Below are 17792 nucleotides of genomic sequence, written 5' to 3'. Positions count from 1 at the left end.
CTGAAATACAAAGCTTGTCTAATCTTATTTTAGAACTTGTCTAATCTTATTTTAAAATTAAGCTTTTAGTATAATTTAAGTTTTGTGTCTTCACTTTTATGAATACAGGGAGAGAGGCCCACATGTTTATCCTTCAATGCCATGAGTGGTTTCAGGTCAAGTATTTTCCACTCATTACAGAGGGAGAATACACACCAAAGAATACACATTTAGTTCATGAGAACTAGCTAAGTGGAAATCCTAACACAAAAAATGTAGTTAAGCACTATATGTGTAATAACATTTTTTCCTTCCCTTAAAAACACTTGCTTCAGTGTTTTCGGATATCTGGAAGACAAAGTAGAGCAGCAAGCAGGAGCAAACTTAGTTTCAGTAAGCTGCATTTTACTTCCTAGTAGCCAAGCATTATTAGATTTCCAAAAGTGCTCAGAAAAGCCTGGTTAATGTGCACAATAAAAGTTGGCTTATTGGTATTTCAGTTCAGGACTCATTTATTTTACAAATGTAAATATGAACCAGTGTAGTGGCCTACTTTGTGATGTGGCATTTAATTTTGTAGAATCTGAAAGCTATTGATAATTATAATTCCAATAAAGATCTAATAATATGAAAAATAGAATCATTCTATTGATCTGTGCATCTTTTCATGGAGCAGAACTGCAGGACTTTCGACTGTGTCCCTTTTCCCCTTTGGCTGAAAAAGTACCAGTGGTGCATCATTCAAGCATGGGCTAGCCAGGAAAACAGAGGTATTAAGAATGAAATTTCTGCTTTTGCAGTTGTTAACAGTAGGACTTCTGTTTTTTCAGCATATTGTCCCAGATTCCCTGTCTCTCTCCATATTACTCTAGCTCTGCAAATATAAGATTGTCCCAGGCAAGTCAGATACTACTGGATTCATGTGATGCCAAGGCAACTCACTGATTCTTGGGCAATTTCACTGTGCTATCTCCTTGTACCAATATGGGAATACATGAAGAAAACATACTGTCGGCAGGACTAGCTCAGAATGAGTAGAAGATAGTGATGGTGATCGTGAAGTAACTTTGTTGTTTCTTTTTTGTCATCCAAATCATTGACTTCTGCCAAAGAAGTCATTGGAGCTTTTCTGGGAAAAGGTGAGACTACACGTGAATTACTTTGTGTGACAGGGCTACACATGAAAAGCTTACTGAGGAAAAATAAATGTTAACAGTGGTTTTGTTGAACTAGTTTGCTTTGTACTAGGCAGTAGGAGACATAATTTCATAAATCAGTCTGGAACTGTGAGGCAATCATCATATATCATCCCAAACCAGCTAGGATTTGCAGGAGTAAAGCCACAATCATTTTTTCTGTTGAGGTAGAACACAATACTCACAAGCAGTGAGAATCTAATAGGAGACAAAAGAGTATGTGTGTCCCACCTGTAGCACAAACACATCTGTATCTCTTTTATGTCTCTCACTCATTATATCATCATAAATTAAAAAATAGAGTGATGAAAAATTAAAAGATGCATCCATTGATAACGCTGTTTGATAGAACAAAATACTTACTGGATGGGGATCTATCAGTCACCTAATCCAATCTTCCACTCAAAGCAGTGACATCTTAAAAACAATTGCCCAGACTTTGTCCTTTAAAGTTTGGTGCATTTGTAAGTATGGAGATTCACAACCTCACTGAAGTGTTTGATTAGCTTCATAGTGATTTTTTTTTGTTTGGTTGGTTTTTTGTTGTTTTTTTGGGGTAATAACATCAACTTAGATGAAAATTAAGAGGAAATAGGTTCTGCAAATATTAGGTAATTGCTTAAGGAATTTTTGTAAAATTAATCTGATGAAGGTAAGAAAATGTAACTTGAAGAATGTACAACAGTCCTAGTAAATGCAAGTTCAGATGCCAATGCTGTACACTGCTTTAAATGGTTATAAACCCACTGAAAATCATGAGTATAATCAAAAGTAGAATTTGAGCACATAAATTGTACAGATTGCTTTGTATAATTTTGTTGGATGCATGCACATTCTCAAGAATGTAGAGAAGTGAGCTCAGTGTACATTCAGCATGAAACTGAAACTAACAACGTCCTGAGAAATGTCCTTTCAACATAGTCAGGTTTTTTTATGACATAAAGCCTGAACAAGATCAGCCTACAAGCTGTGCTATTGGTGCATGTTATACACTGTCATAAGAGCTGGGTAGTTCCTGCTATTGTACAAATAGGATAGAGCTTTGAGAATCTTTGCTGTTACATGAACCAGATTGCAATGACCTGCATAAAGATCTGATGTGAGTATTACGCTGATAAAATGCAAATTGATGTTTCCTGTATTTCTGGCTGATGGATTGCAGGTTTTTTCCTAGATTCTTAAGATTTACTTAAGTTTATTTTCAAATTGTTACTGGGATACAGACTCCGATTCTGAATGAAAGACTGGATAAGTTCCAGATCCGAAAACATGGGTCCATATAATTTCTAACCCTGATATTTTTAGAAGCTGAAACTCTCTTACAACTCTATCTTCTCTCCTAGGCAAAGGCAGAGGAGTGGTGCTGGTGAGCCTCTTCAGCTTATGCATGAGGATGTAGCTCTTAGTAAATATTTCATCCTGAATTTCAGGGAGGATTTGAATGGAGAAAAAAACCTCTGTATGTACTTGTATCTATATATTCCTGTTTACTTCCTTTTCGTTGTTACTAACACACTACCTGCAGACAATAGGTTGTTTTGATTGTACAGCAAGTCTGGAGACTTTCACCTTCTGCATCCCAGAAAAAGCATAGGCTATGAAGAGAAGAAGTTCTTGTGCTTCTCTGAGAAGTCTTTCTTTCTGTAGAAGCTGGAGATACGAAAGAAAATTTGCAGTGTATCATGTGTCATGCAGAGTGTCAGTCTGTATTCAGTAATGCTGCTAAGAGTGGAAAGGCTCTGAAAGATTCTATGGTATACACAACTGCTTTTTAAATGTAACAAAATTTCACCCCAATTCTACCGTAGTATTATAGAAAAAAAATTCAGCTGGATTAGTATGATTGTATTTGTCATGGAACAAAAAACTGACAGTGGAAAATATTCAGCAGGTGACAGTTAAACAATGCAGGGAAATTCACAGATAGTGTGATCAAAGGAGGAAGTGAGAAATTATATTTCTTCATCTGAAGGCTGAAGGGAGAAGGAGAGCAGACTGAAATGATGCAAATAGGCTGTCACAGGTAAACATCAAGAATAAACCAATCATCCCAACAATAAATTGCCTGTGTGGTGAGGTGGGCAACAAGGGACTGCAACAAGTGTGCAAAAGACAGAAGAACAGCAAATGAGATGGTATTTGGGTAAGGCGGGTGTGAGACAATGAGAACAAGAGATTATGTCCACAAAATATACTGAGACAGGCTGGAGAAATGGCCTTCATACAAATTTTAATATGCATGGTTAGAATTTTTTATTGAATTCCTGAAATAGAAAAAATGTACTTTCTTTCTGATGGTGAGATATGCAACAGCTGTTGTTTCTATGAGGATCTAATGCTTGATTTTTATTTATTCTCTTGCTTATTTTCTGACCTAGGATTTTTGAACATTTTTCTTCAATTCTTTTGTTTGTTTCTTTTTTTTAAACTGGATCCTTCACAGAAAGTAAAATCAGTTTAGCTGTTTCATGAAGATGTCAAAAAGTTGTGTTTTTTTACACATGTGAGAATGTTAGAAGAAAGCTGTTGAAAAAAGCTTGCTACCATTGCAAAATGCACAGAAGGCAGGGGAGTTTCAGTAACAGAAAAAGACAAACTGTGACTGGGACCATATAATCTTTTGCTGTGTACATAGGTGCGTGAGAAGATAGTCTCTTTTCTAACTAAGTGAGTATAAAACTACATTTCATGCAGGGAGAGTCAAATGGAGCCAAGCTGGATGCCTGTTAACACAGCTTGATTGCTTTTGTTTAAGATGAGTTTGTAATTTTGGATTATTTCCAAAAGGCACTGTCCTGTGCTTAATTTGAGTTCTAGCTTTGCAGTACAATAAGACAGAGAGTGTAGAAGGAGAGGGATTAGGAAAAACATAGTCATTAGGAAAACATAGCTGATCTCAGCTCAGTAATGTTGCAGAGTCTGTCAGCAGCACAGCAAGAACATTGAATGTAGGAATGAATAGAAAAATTCCAATATTGGTATTTCAAATCCATAACAAAGTCTACCAGCTCAAGATGTCTCAGGATGCAAGACCACTTGCAAAACCTTGTTTGCAAAAGTGTACGGGACAGTTTGTGTGGAGGTGAACACATACCAACTGGTCAGCCTGGTGACATTTCCATCCTCCCAGCTCCCAGCCATGGAGTTCAATGTCCCCACTTCCTTCTACCTTGTAAGAACACCTGTGTTATACCTGGTAAAACCAAGGACCTCATAGTAAGTGCTGCCAATGGGATACCTTGCTCTTCAGGGAAATACAATTCAAAGAAGGGTCTGTCTACCATAGCCATTTAACTTAAAAAGGACTGAGTGCCCCTTCTTTAGTCCTTTATTACTTTGATATTCCAGAGTGAAATCTGAGAGATTATTGTAAACTTCTGTTGATTTGACTTCTCTAGCCTAAAGGAAAGCTAGTGTGCTTGAAAGCTTGTTTAGCTTTTCCAAGTGTTCTGATTATTCTAGTGGAAGTTATGGGTCTACAAAGCTCTCCTTACTTAATGCTGCTAAATTTCATTATGTAGACACTAAATGTGTTTACTGTTCTAAATCATCCATTTGCTGGAAAACAAATATTTTAATAGCTGAAACAATGTTTCCAGGGAAAGGTTTTCCATTATTTTTTAGACTATAAGGTCCCTGAATCAGTGACTGTGCCTCTGGTTGTTTTGTTTAGTAAACAGCAAATATTTTGTTCAGGATCCTTTGTTAAACTTGTGTTGAGAATAATCATAGAACTACAGAGCCATAGAATGATTTGAGTTGGAAGGAATGTTTAACATTCCTTGGTCTACTCCAACCCCCCTGCCATGTGTAGGAGCAATCATAGCAAAGGTACTAATCAAAGGTAGCTCCAGAAGATCTTACACTAAGATGCTTCTTTTATTAAGAAAAGCATTATGACCTTTCATGGATGAAAATAATAGGATTTAATTTACATTACTCAGATGTGGGTTTCAATCTTTTTTACAAAGGACTAGATTGCAAAATATTCCGTGATCTTCATATTTCTTTGCTTAAAATACTTCTTGTAAACTTAACATTAAGAACATTGTGAAAGTTGTTACAAATGCCAAGTCAGTCCTAACTCTTATGACCAGACTGGTGCCAACCTCAGTTGCCACCAGTGGCACTGTGGTGAAAACACACGAGTGTTTTCTGAAAATAGGATCCAGCTAAATAAGAATAAGCACATACCAAATAGGTCTATACAAAGCACAGCTACTTAAATGAGCTACCCAAGCTTTTCCTCAAGGGCTCCACAGTTTAGGCATGTAGCAGATTGATGTTCATATTTTGCCACCTGTTTCAGTTCCTGAGAGGATCTTTATAACATCCAGCTCTGTCAAGATAAGCACCTTTTCACTTCTGTCTGTAGAATGGAATAAAGTCTATGTTGAAAATTGAATTATATTGTTGCATGGAGCATAGAGCTTGTACCGTTTGAAATGGGAATACGGAGTCTAAATTTTCCAAAGGAACAAGAAAGATCCTTCTCACTTCTTACAGAAGGATTTTGGACAATCACTGAAGATTTTAGAATATGTAAGACCAAAAATTACTCATTTTTTTTAGACAAGTGTTATAAACCCTCTGGATAAGTGAGCTGGGACTAGGGCTAAAGTCACAGGCATGATCAACTGAATGAATCAATAGGAGAAAAACAATACTTAGTATCATTTTCATCTTTGGTGGAACTTCAGCAATTTATTATCATTGCCAGCTGGATTTCAGTTAGCATCCATTACGAAAATTTACCAGAATATGTTACTTGTGGCCCAATGAAGTCAAGTATGGGTTTCAACTTTGTATTTTCAGTAAAGCAAAAAAGCTGTACAAAAAGAAAATATTATATTCCTAATTTTCCTTGATCATTGTCATACTTTTGTTTTCAATTGTCCCATTCAGACATTTGTCTTGGGCCCTAAATATTCACTGAAACTATTACAACTCATAAAAAGCCATGATGATCTTTAGTTGTTTGATGTGATGCTTTTTGCCACCTTGATTTTCCAAGTTTTTTTCAACTTAACTCCCATAATCACAGAGCACTGTGTGATTACTTGGTTTTTCTTCTGCAGATTAGTCTGGGAAATCAATTTACTGACTCCATCTGAATTGCTCTTGAAATGTCATGTTACTTCTTACTGTTCTCAGGCCTGTATTTTCAATTCCTCACTTTGCTGTAAGAAGCATTAAGTAGTGATTTTTATGGCACAGTGTTCCTTCTTTTATCCCTGTGAATTTGTAACAGGCATATGATGAATACATCATATACATAGTGGCCTTTTTCTTAACAGAAAAATAAAAGACAGTGCTGTGCATAAGCTTGGAATAAGTTAGGATAGTTGTGTACAAGGACTACTGAAGAGCAGGACATGACATATGTTTTATGAAAAGCAGGGAGAACATGAGGGCTAGTCTGTAACATCATGAATGATTAGTATTGCAAGCTCAGAAGAAATCACCTTCCAGATGCTGGTGCAGGCTTTTCTATAGAAGTGTGTAAGAGCCACATGAGGAAGTTGCATGGGTAAATTGCACTGAGATTGCACAACAACTTGATGTCTGCTTGTGAGATTATGGAAATAAGAAGGATGACTTCTAATACAGATCCTTGCTGACAAATCCTTGATCTTTCTAATATACATCTATGCTAATAAATCTTTGATCTTTCTAATACAGATCCTTCCTGCATCCCACAAGCATTCTATGACTGCTTTCAGAATTGCAACTAAAAATGTTCTTATATTTGGTTTCATTTATATTATGTGTAATGCTTTTCTAAAACTAATCCCTCTGGTCAGACAAGATTTACTTGATATGTAATAATTATGATTATCTGCTGGGGCTTTGATTGTGTATATTTTTATTTTTACTATCAGTAATATGTGTATTTTTAAAAATCCTATCTCCTACATTAAAAAATAAACATGCTCTGCATTCTCAATGTACTCTAAACTATAAAAAGAGAGCAGAATACCTAAAATGTCTCACATAAGGTAAATTCAGGGATCTAAATATTGATGTGAAATATTGTTTCATTCTTCATTCAGTTCCTTCCTTTATGTCCATCTTCTAATAGGTAAGCTGTGTGGAGAAGTGAGCATAGCAGGAGACTGAGGATGGTAAATAGTAACAGTTTTTACTTCTGCATCTGGAAAATAGAGATACTGGTAGTGTTCATTAGCTCCTTTCTCACACAGCCATAATAATCATGATTCATCACACATGAAGTAGTGATGGACTCAGTCCTCTGATAAAGATAACAATTTCATGTAATGTAATTTCATTTACATGTAATAAGTCTGCTTAGAGTAGTTTGCATATAAACCTTTATTTGTGACATCATATGATTAAGGTCTAAATTTCCAGAAAAAGTCCCACAATTGTGGCTGCTAATTTGCTAAGGTTTGAGCCTCACTTTGCAAGATACTGAAAGCTCAAGGGTAGAAGCAATGAGAGAAATGCAGCACCTGAGAAAATTGGAACCAGAATATTTCAAGCTAAGACCACAAAAGAATAGAGAAGTAAAATTAAACCCCTCCTCCAGTAAGTCTAGCTCTGGGGAAGTCTAAAATTGCTCCTTCTCTTCTTTACTTCCTTGTAGCTTATTTCTGGATCTTATTCACTATTTTTTCAGATTATACTGCATGATAGCAAGCTTTATTGAAAGTAATTCTTCTGTCTTTTCTATTACATCATTAGTTTTGTTATAAATTTTGCCCCAGTGCTTCTTTGTTGGTTGTGTTTTTTCTCTTTTTAGTTATGTTTATCCATATACAATAATGTGAAAAATATGTGATAGTTGGCTTGCTATTCGAACACAAATACACTCACTCTAAAATTGTACTTTCTCCTTTTGTATTATTCTAGGGCTGTTGGTTTACAAGGCAATTTGTACATGTCAGACATTGCCATATGTAAAGTGAAAGAATAGCAGCAGTAAGTCTTCATTCTAATCCTTTTGAACCAAACTTCAATTTACCCATCCTGAGATTTCCACTGCCTCACAATGTGTTCCAGGTATTTCCTGGTCTTTAGCTTTAAGGCAATAAGAAACTGCAAAATACCCCATGCAAAGCAAAGCTGAGACAAAAGCAGGGTTAAAAATCTTGTAAACTAGATCATGTGTTAGTGCAGACAGTTACAAAATCTGCTTGTGTTTGTTCATGAATCTCTCCAACATGGGAGAAGTCAATTGATTATTACTTGTGGATAGTAAAAAATAAAAAAGCATTTCCTTGTCAGACTATTTAAAACTGCCTGCAAGCTACAGATCCTGAAAATGTCATGACTGAAGTTGTGGAAATGTTTTATTTCTCTTTATTGCTACTGTTTCATTCCCATTGTTTCATATTCTTTGTGTGTGCATGAGTTACTCTAACAAGGATTTTCCTTGTTTCTGCTGGTAGCCTAGTGTTTGTTTCTGGTTTTGCTGTTTATGAGCTGTGATGGATTTCAAAGGCTGGCATTGCTCTGATCTGCCTCAGCAGAAGGTAGTTGTTGCAAGTTCTAATGCAATTCTACTTTTATTTCAGATCTACCTGAGACAATGTTCCAAATCCTCACAATACTGTTACTGGAAACACAATTCTTCACGGTTTCAGGTAAGAGAGAAACTGCATTTCAGTTCCACTAGCAGAACTAATGCAGCTTTTAGTATGTGGGCTTCAGCACCTCCAGCAATACTTGCATGAATGGTCAATAATGTCTGGAGCCTCTGCTTTCCATCTTATAGAGGGCACTGGCACTGATCGAGCACAGGACAGGTGTCCGCCACTTTCCACAGTCAGGCTTCTTTAACATATTGTGTATTGGCAGCTGAGGTGTCCAGCATCAGTGGCATGGCTGTGAGAAGGAGGATGACCAAAGCGATAAATGCCCACAGGGAAGAGTAACAATCTCAGTGTTAGATGGCGTGAAGTATAATCACTTGTGTTCCCCTGTCCGTGCCTGTTGCAGAAGCAGCTTGGCTAAAACCCAGAAGGAGCTTGGCACTTTTTCACATCATTTTCTCCCTTGCTACAGTTGTACTACAGCGAATAAACAAACATTGCTAAGAGGAACCTAGCAATGCTTAGGTTTTCCTGTACATATTTCAGAGACACATACAATAAAAAGAATGCATAAACAGTTGCATGGTCTTCTCTTTGCAATGTCACTACCAACACTTTCAAGTGCTCCTGAATTGTCTACCAATACATGGCACATCCAGTATGGAAAGTAGTAACAAAGTATATTGAATGATGTATTAGAAATAACTCTGCCATATCAAGTACCCTTTAAAATGGCAACCTATTCCTAACAATATTAATTTCAGATTGGGTGAATGGCTAAGATTATTTTGATACGTTTTCTGTAATTCTGTTGCATGTATCTGAGAAATGTGTGAGATCAAATGATACTGACATGGTTCCAGGTTTGTGGAGACTGTAATTGCTACACAGCGATTCTGAGCTATACACATTTATCCAGTGCAACTCTGTTTCACAGGAACTACACTGGTATTTCTTTTTGTAAAGGATAATGACAATAGATTTACAATTTCCACAATTAACTGTTGTTTTTACTACAACCTTCGGACATGTAAGAGACCATATCGCAGTTTAAGAAAAATGGTCCCTGTGTAACCACTGGCCTAGCCTTAAGTTACTCATAAAATGCAAAAAAGAAAAAAAAAAAAAACCAAACAAAAACCAAATAAAACCTACCACCATAAACTTGGTTATTATGCCCTCATCTTTCAGATTCTGTAATCAATACAGAATACAGATTATTTGCTATAATTACTATATGGTAAAAATATTAGCGTAAATATAAACAAAAAAAGCTTAAAACTTTTAGTCAAATCAGTAACTATATACCCCTGACTATCTGTATACAGTATACTATCTGTATACAGTATACTATCTGACACAGTTTTGCCCAACTTTAAAGAAAATCAGAACATATTTAGATGAAACAAATGAAGTTGTTCTCTTTTCCTCACATAGCTTTATTTACAGTTGAAGTTCCTCAACAGCTCTACACTGCAGAGTATGGGAGCAATGTGACCATGGAATGTAGATTCCCTGTGAATGGCTCAGTGGATCTAGGACTCCTAACTGTTTTTTGGGAGCAGAAAAGGCAGGGCTCATTGAAATCAAAAGAGGTGTACACATTCCGCAATGGGAAGGCACACCGTCCATCTCAACATCCTGATTACATAGGAAGAGCATCACTTCTGCACAGTGAACTAATGTTGGGACGAGCCATCCTCCAGATCACTGATATTAAAATCACAGATGCAGGATCATACCTTTGTCTCATTGACTACCAGGGCGTGGACTATAAGTACATTGCTTTGGAAGTAAGAGGTGAGTGGTTAAATTAAATGTAATTGTATACTCATTGAGATGTCTCCACTAAATTCCTACTTGTAGAATTTAGCTTGTAGAAACTGGTTAATCTGAAGGAATTTGTTTCTAGTTGTCTCAGCAAGACCTTGTGCTCAGCCCCCAGCTGAACCAAAGCAGTTTCTTAGTAGTGGCTAGCCTTTGTTTCAACAGCTCCTCCAGGAGCACCTGGTGCTGGGGAGGGACAGCAACTGTTCTCCTTCCATCCTTCTTTCCACAGCCTCTTCTCCAGTGCTATCACCTCCCTCCTCTCTGATCCTCTTGCTGGGCCACCCTCTGGTCATTCCAAAAAGTTTCTCAAAGATGCTTTGATATACTTATGAATCCTGCTGCAACTACTCAAGTGGCTGGGGATTCCCCAAGTGACTGCAGCTCCCAGAGCAAGGTCATGTGATTTTATGTGTCCATTGAAGCCAAATGGCATTAGTAATAAAGGTATATGTTAACGGAAAGCATGACAGACCAGATCTTTGAAAGATTTCTGCTGTTTCCCGCTAATCGCATGTCTGTGTGATGCAAGGCAGCATTCATTTCCCACCCAGATATTTAAATAACAATATTCATCAAATGCAAAAATGGACATAGACATTCTTAAGACCCACATTAGTTCCTATGAAAAGTCAATTTTGTTCTAATATGATTAAAATATTACACTGTTTATACGCTATGGTAAAACAAACATGAAATCAGGCTTTCTGGAAGTGGCATATTCTAAAAGTGAAAATAAGAGTCCCATAAGATTCCACTTGTCTACTCTGTCTTAATAAATTATAAATTTAGTTTAACTGCTGCCCTGTATAAAGTACTGGAGTGCATTCTTTTGCTGTAGGCATGGTAAGGATTGAATAATCCATTTTGCATTGTTCTACAAAACATCCTTCATCATTTTAAATAAGTGTTCCACAGGTATAGCCAGAGACAATACATAGCATTAAAAGGAAGCAGGGAAAGTAAAGTGGGAAAATAACTCTTGTTGCATACAACAATTTCACTCAACAACTTCTCATGCAGCATCTTACAAGAGAATAAACACTCAAGTAATGAGAATACCAGGGGAAGACAAGCTTGTTTTTATGTGCCAGTCAGAAGGCTTTCCTCTGGCAGAGGTCTTCTGGCAAAATGAGAACTTCAATCTCAGCGGATCTACAAATACCACCTATACACTGACTGCAGATGGCCTCTACAATGTCACCAGCATCCTGACATTCAAACCAAATACGAGTGAGAACTACACGTGTGTCTTCTGGAATAAAGAACTGAATGAAGAAACTTCAGCTCACTTTTCCACTTCAGGTTCGTATGACCTTGAACTTGTACATGACAGTGTTCATACATACATCATGTGCTATGGTCCATCACTGGAGTTCAGTTCTAGAAATCGGTGTAATATTGATTCTTGGTAAACTGAACAACTCAGTATTATTTATGTCTTTGAAGTCTCAACTAGCTTCCACTCCAACAAACCAGTCTGTATTTTTCTGTATATTTTAGAGTAGCTTTCCTTATTTTCCTGACAATATAAAGGGAATTTTTTCAGCTGCATGGGCATTTTCCCTGATAGTCTCCTACTTAATTATTCTATCTAGTTGTCTACCTTGACTTCAGCAAGGCTTTTGACACTGTCACCCATAATATCCTCATGGGTAAGCTCAGGAAATATGGGTTAGATGAACAGGATCAAGAACTGGTTAAATTACAGAGTCCAGAAGGTCACAATCAGAGGAATAGATTCCAGATGGAAGCCAGCTGTTAGTGGCATTCCCCAAGGATCAATACTGGGTCCAGTCTTGTCCAATTTATCAGCAACCTGGACAAAGGAATCAAAGGCACCCTCCACAGGTTTGCTGGTGACACTAAACTGGGTGCAGTGGCTGATCCACCTGAAGGCTCTGCTGCCATTCCATGGACCTTGATTAGCTGGAGGGTTGGGCAGAGAGAAACCTAGTGAGGTTCAACTGAGTGTAAGGTCCTACACCTGGGGAGGAATTGTCTCATGTGCCAGCACAGGCTGGGGCTGACCTCTGTGAAGTGGTTCTGCAGAGAAGGACCTAGGAGTCCTGGCAGACAAAAAGCTCTCCATGAGCCAGCCAAGAAGGCTAATGGTATCCTGAGGCCCACTAGGAAGAGCATTGCCAGCAGGTCAAGGCAGGTCAAGGCCCCTTTACTCAGCAGTAGTGAGGCCACAACTGGAGTGCTGTGCCCAGTACTGTGCCCAGTTCTGGGCTCTCCAGGACACGAGAGAGAAGGAGGTACTGGAGAGGGTTCAGCAACGGCCGCAAGGATGATGAGGGGTCTGAGCATCTCTCTTATGAGAAGACTATGTTTAGTCTGGAGAAGACTGAGAGGAGGTCTCATCAATATATAAAAATATTTCAAAGGCAGATGCCAATAGGATGGTGCCAGACTCAAATGCCATACAAGTGAGAGGTATGACTGGGTTTTTTTGTGAGGCTTTTCACAATAGTATTTCAGAACAAATTATTCATAAAATGAGTGTAAATCACTATGTTGATAAATTTTAAAAATCCTTTGTTCAGTCAGAGCAAGACTTTGGAGAAACAGAACCAATAACTTGATAAACAATGCCTCTTTTGTAAGTTATAAATTTACTCTCCTTTAATGTTTTTAACAGCTTTAATGAGTACACAGTATAGTGGACAAAAATTCCTGATCTCTTTAATCATCCCCACATGTGTGACTGTAGCTGTCCTTCTCTCTGCACTAATAATATTTCAGAAGAGAAAATCATTCAAGAATGAGCAACCTCAAAAAGGTACATTTTACTTCAGACAGTGAAAATTTTCACTATTTCTTTACTTTTCCTGTGAACAACCTTGAGGAAATTTTAGTAAGGCACACTTGCATGACTTTGGTCACATTTTATTTCTAGATTACAAGAGGGTAGAAAATGAGATCTTGGATAATTTGAGTTTTATTTTCCTTACTGTGTTACCTATGTGATACAAGGTGTATGTAAAGATACATTTTTAAAGCTGACCAGTTAGTATTCTGTACAGAGCATAAACTTTGCCTCACCTAAGGAGGACTGTAAAAGCATAGTTTGAACAGTGTTTTCTTCATAGCTACAAAGACATTGTGGCTACAGTATATTACACAGAATTTTTATTTTTCAACTCCATTATGGCTCTATAACTAAAATGGTATGATACAGGACTACTGCAATATTTCCTTCCTTGTTTGCATGTACAGTAGAACAAAACTAATAAAGCAAACACACTATTATTCCAGTATTTTCTTACACATGAACAGACTCTAGTAAACTAGACTATATGTATTTACAGTCATGAAAGAAGAGTCTTAATATTATGATTGCAGAATTTGATTCAAGTTTTGTAAAGTTTTTGATTCAAGTTTTGTAAATTAAAAGAAACATAGAGAAGTTTATTTATTTGATATTATTTAATAATAAACTTAACTGTGCTTACAGCTTAGTTTAATCTAAAGCTTTGTTAAATAGTTATAATTACAATATAGTTTCTTTCAAATCAAGAAATGTTTAAGCTAAATTTGTATATATTTACTTTAACAGACAGGAAAAGAAAACTGAACCCTAATGCAAAGGATGAGAACAGTAAGTCATAGGCAATTTTTAAAATTTACATGTACAGATTTTTCTTTCTTACATATAAAATATTAAAAAATACGTAGATTGAAACCTAAATAATGTTACATCAAAATAGAGGGCAGTTTTGAATTTAAATTCTTTTATTCTTGAGTTTTTTAAAAATGCAGTTTCTAAAGTTTTGACTTTCTCTTGGGCAATGTAAAAATTTAAAAATATTGGTTCACTTTCACTAAGGTACCAACAACTTTCATACACAGCTCAGCACACATCTCTGTATATCAGCTGGGGTTCTAGTAGTATTGGCTGAGAAAGATACTCACAGAAAACTGGTTGTTTTGGATAGCATCAAGATTTTTGTGGCAATAGTCTGTTATACTTTTGGATCAGGCTACAGGTTTTAACAACAAATAAAATGATACCTCATTTATCTGGAATATTATATAATCTTCTAGGCTACTTCTTGTCTTATGAGAATCTGACTTGCCTAGAATCCAGAAATTTTTACATTTCAGAGGGAAGATAATACCTAAAAAATTGTCAGGATGCATCTAACTGTTCTGTACTAAAATTGAACTGAAAAAAAGAGACCACCATAGAAAACGATAAATCAATATGAAAAGGAAAGTCTGAATACACCCACTGATATAAATAAATTTTGTTACCTATAGATAACAGTTCGACAGGCTAATGCATTGTGAGGCAAGAGGCTGTGGTCAGTTAGGTACAGAGGTACTTGGTTCAGCCATAATTCCTTGGTGTCCAAGCAGACCCTCACATAGCATATTGAGGTCAGCCCTGAGGCTGTCAAGTAGCATAAATGGAGTAATAATGTGATGCAGCTAACCAAGTCAACACAGAGACAACTCACTGCTTTTCCAAGGACAGGATTTTTTTGAGACTCCACCCATGTTTCTTACTGCTAAAAAAATACATGAAGAAGTCACCAGCTTGAAAAATAAATTTTGTAGGTGAAAGGTAGAGATTGGATGAAGAGGGCATGAATTCGCTGATTTCCAAATCACCTCACCAGGTGAGGACATCAGGTTGTCATGTTTGCATCTTAACTATAAGTGTTAGATCCACTGCTGTCAGTAGATATTACAATTGAAACAACACTTTCAAAAAGACACTTTCACCTTCCAGAAACCTTGCAGCAGTCAAAGTATCATTCTTATTTTTCATGTGACAGTGTGAAACTTTAGTGGCATCATGCCATGCACTAATGAACACAAGCTCAAGGCAAGCAGCATTCTGGAGAACAGCGTTGGTGCATGTCTGGACATCATTCCAGTGCATATTGTCTGAGCATAGCTTGGCTTCCCCTGGCTTTTTGTATTACTTTTGTATTTTTCCACTTTGTAGCCTCTTCTGTGCATTTAGTGAAATGAAGAAATTAAAGGAAACAAGGCCACTCTTTGCGGTTTTACTTCTTCATTTTAATGACAAAAACCTTTGTCTTTCTTGTAACATGCAGTAAATCAGATGACAAACACTTATATTTCTCAGCATTGGATATTTTTAAGAAACCCTGGAAATAACCTTTTTTCCATGATGAGTAGGTAGTTGAAGCATAAAAGCCACAGATACTTTACCACAATGCCTTGGAAATGACCCATACAGTCCTGGTTACAGGAACAAGGACTGTTAATGCTACCAGTGTTAACTTACAGCTCAAGCTGTATCGGAACTGAATATGTAGGACATTTAAACTCATCACTGAAGTCCCAGTTCTGCACACTTTTAATCACACACATACATTTACTGACAATCATTACCACGGATGCTCTCTAAACAGATTTCAGTTTTGTTATTTCATTTATATGGCTGAAACTGAGTGATAGCTTTGTTGTAATAGAAAATTCAGAATTTGGACTACAGATAAAAGAGATAATTCTTTCCTGGAAAAGATCACAGCAGATGTTCTTGTAAATTATAACAGCTTTAAGGAGCTATTGTAACTTTAGCATGATCCAGGAGACTGAGCTTTCACTCTTAACCACTCAGTTGTTAAAATCAGGCTTTTTATTTTCTTAAATCACTGCAGATTTTTAAACTAATACTATTGCATTTTCTTTCTTTAAGGTGATGATTTTAACTCTCAGACTGAGGCTTTATACTTGTCAACTGTCACAGCTTCAAGAGACAGTGGAAGTGTGGATCTGTGAAAATTCTTCATATTACATGTCATAATTTGCACTTTTTCTATTAGTTTTTGGGGACTTCAAAAGAAAATTACAGCACTTTAGCCTTAGGATAAACAGTGAACTCATGGGGATGTATTTGCACTGCAGCGATGGAAAGCTATGCCTCCTCAGATACCTTATCTTCCTGAAGTTACTGAGAACTATGCTGTCACGAAATGTGGTTTACCACTGTGGAGAGGTCAGCTGAGTGCCTTTGATACACTTTACTTTTGGACTTACTGTTGCTCCAGGGATTTTTTGTTTAAGAATGCCTTTATCAACTGTTCAGTCTCAGGAATGGTGCTTGGAGTCAAAAATCTTGTGTAATTTGAATAAAAACTGTAAATGCTATCTTATGTCAATTATCTTTCTGGTGGAAACATCATTACATGCCCATATCCCATTTCCAAATTTTCTAACACATTAAACTGGGTATTACCAAAAGTTCCTACTTGCATCATGGTATCCACTTGTATAACTTGTATCATTGCAACATCTAGAAACTGTTTCATATCACAAGAGCAATAAGAGGTTGAAATTAAATCAAAGGACAGATCAAAAAAAAAAAAAAAAAAAAAAAAAAAAAAAAAAAAGAACAAAACCCACCCAATACTAGCAATAAATCAACATTATGTTGCATAGGAGAATTTTCATGTCTATATAAAACCTCACAAGTAAGTCAGGTAAAAAACCATGAACTGTGATACTATGCTGTATGACAGTAAAAAGTTTCAAATTTGAACTATTATTCACCAGACTTTTCTTTAGGAGGAATTTGGAAGCAAAAGTGAAAATGAGGCTCAGACAGATTTCTGCACTGGTTATTTTTAAACAATAATTTTGCCTTTGTTCAGAAGAAGAAGTGAGTCATTTCCATGCCAGGCTGATTTGCTTCCTAATACTGGAATGCCAGATTTGGAAAAAACATCCAAAATGAAACAACTGTGCCCCTTAGATAGACATGAGATAGTGAAGCAAGGGCACTGGGTAACATCTGTCATATTGTTTTGAAAGACCAGTGGCTTTGGTAAGCTGCATTTTCTACTAAAATAGATGTAACAAGATTGAAAAAATGTGTTTGCATGGAAGTTACTTCTGCTATTATCTTGCTCTTAGAAGAGTTCCACTGATTGAAGTTTTTTCATAGCACTTGCTCTGAATTTGGATGGGAACTGATTCTCCAGTATCACTTCGCAGCTATTTATTCCAGCAAAAAGTGGGCCTACAGTGCTGCTATGAGACCAGAACATCAGCATTCATCCTCTCTTGTTTCACCAGGACAGGTGATTTTAAAAAGCAGGACTGCCATTGATTTTACTTGTGGAGGAGAAAAACTAATCTCTCTCTGACATCATCTGTAATTTAATATCTATGTATTGCACCTTTAATTACCCACTTGTAGCCACTGGATTCAGCTGAGAGAAATCCACACTAGGCTTGCAATGTCCTATGT

The 17792-nt window shown here is 36.7% G+C and overlaps 1 protein-coding gene across 1 annotated transcript; it reads left to right on the top strand.

The window, feature by feature from the left end:
* The first annotated feature begins 2237 nt into the window (after positions 1 to 2237).
* Positions 2238 to 16762, top strand: LOC128821972 (programmed cell death 1 ligand 2-like). The gene is given in 7 exon segments (XM_054003415.1): positions 2238 to 2274; positions 8714 to 8782; positions 10169 to 10531; positions 11582 to 11863; positions 13203 to 13343; positions 14121 to 14162; positions 16239 to 16762. Coding segments are annotated over 7 exon segments (1017 nt in total). The 3' UTR covers positions 16322 to 16762.
* Positions 16763 to 17792: the final 1030 nt, after the last annotated feature.

The sequence above is a fragment of the Vidua macroura genome, chromosome Z, assembly GCF_024509145.1.
Source record: "Vidua macroura isolate BioBank_ID:100142 chromosome Z, ASM2450914v1, whole genome shotgun sequence".
Lineage (NCBI taxonomy): Eukaryota > Metazoa > Chordata > Aves > Passeriformes > Viduidae > Vidua > Vidua macroura.
The sequence above is the reverse complement of the archived record's forward strand: the minus strand, read 5'-3'. Positions and strand labels throughout refer to the sequence as shown.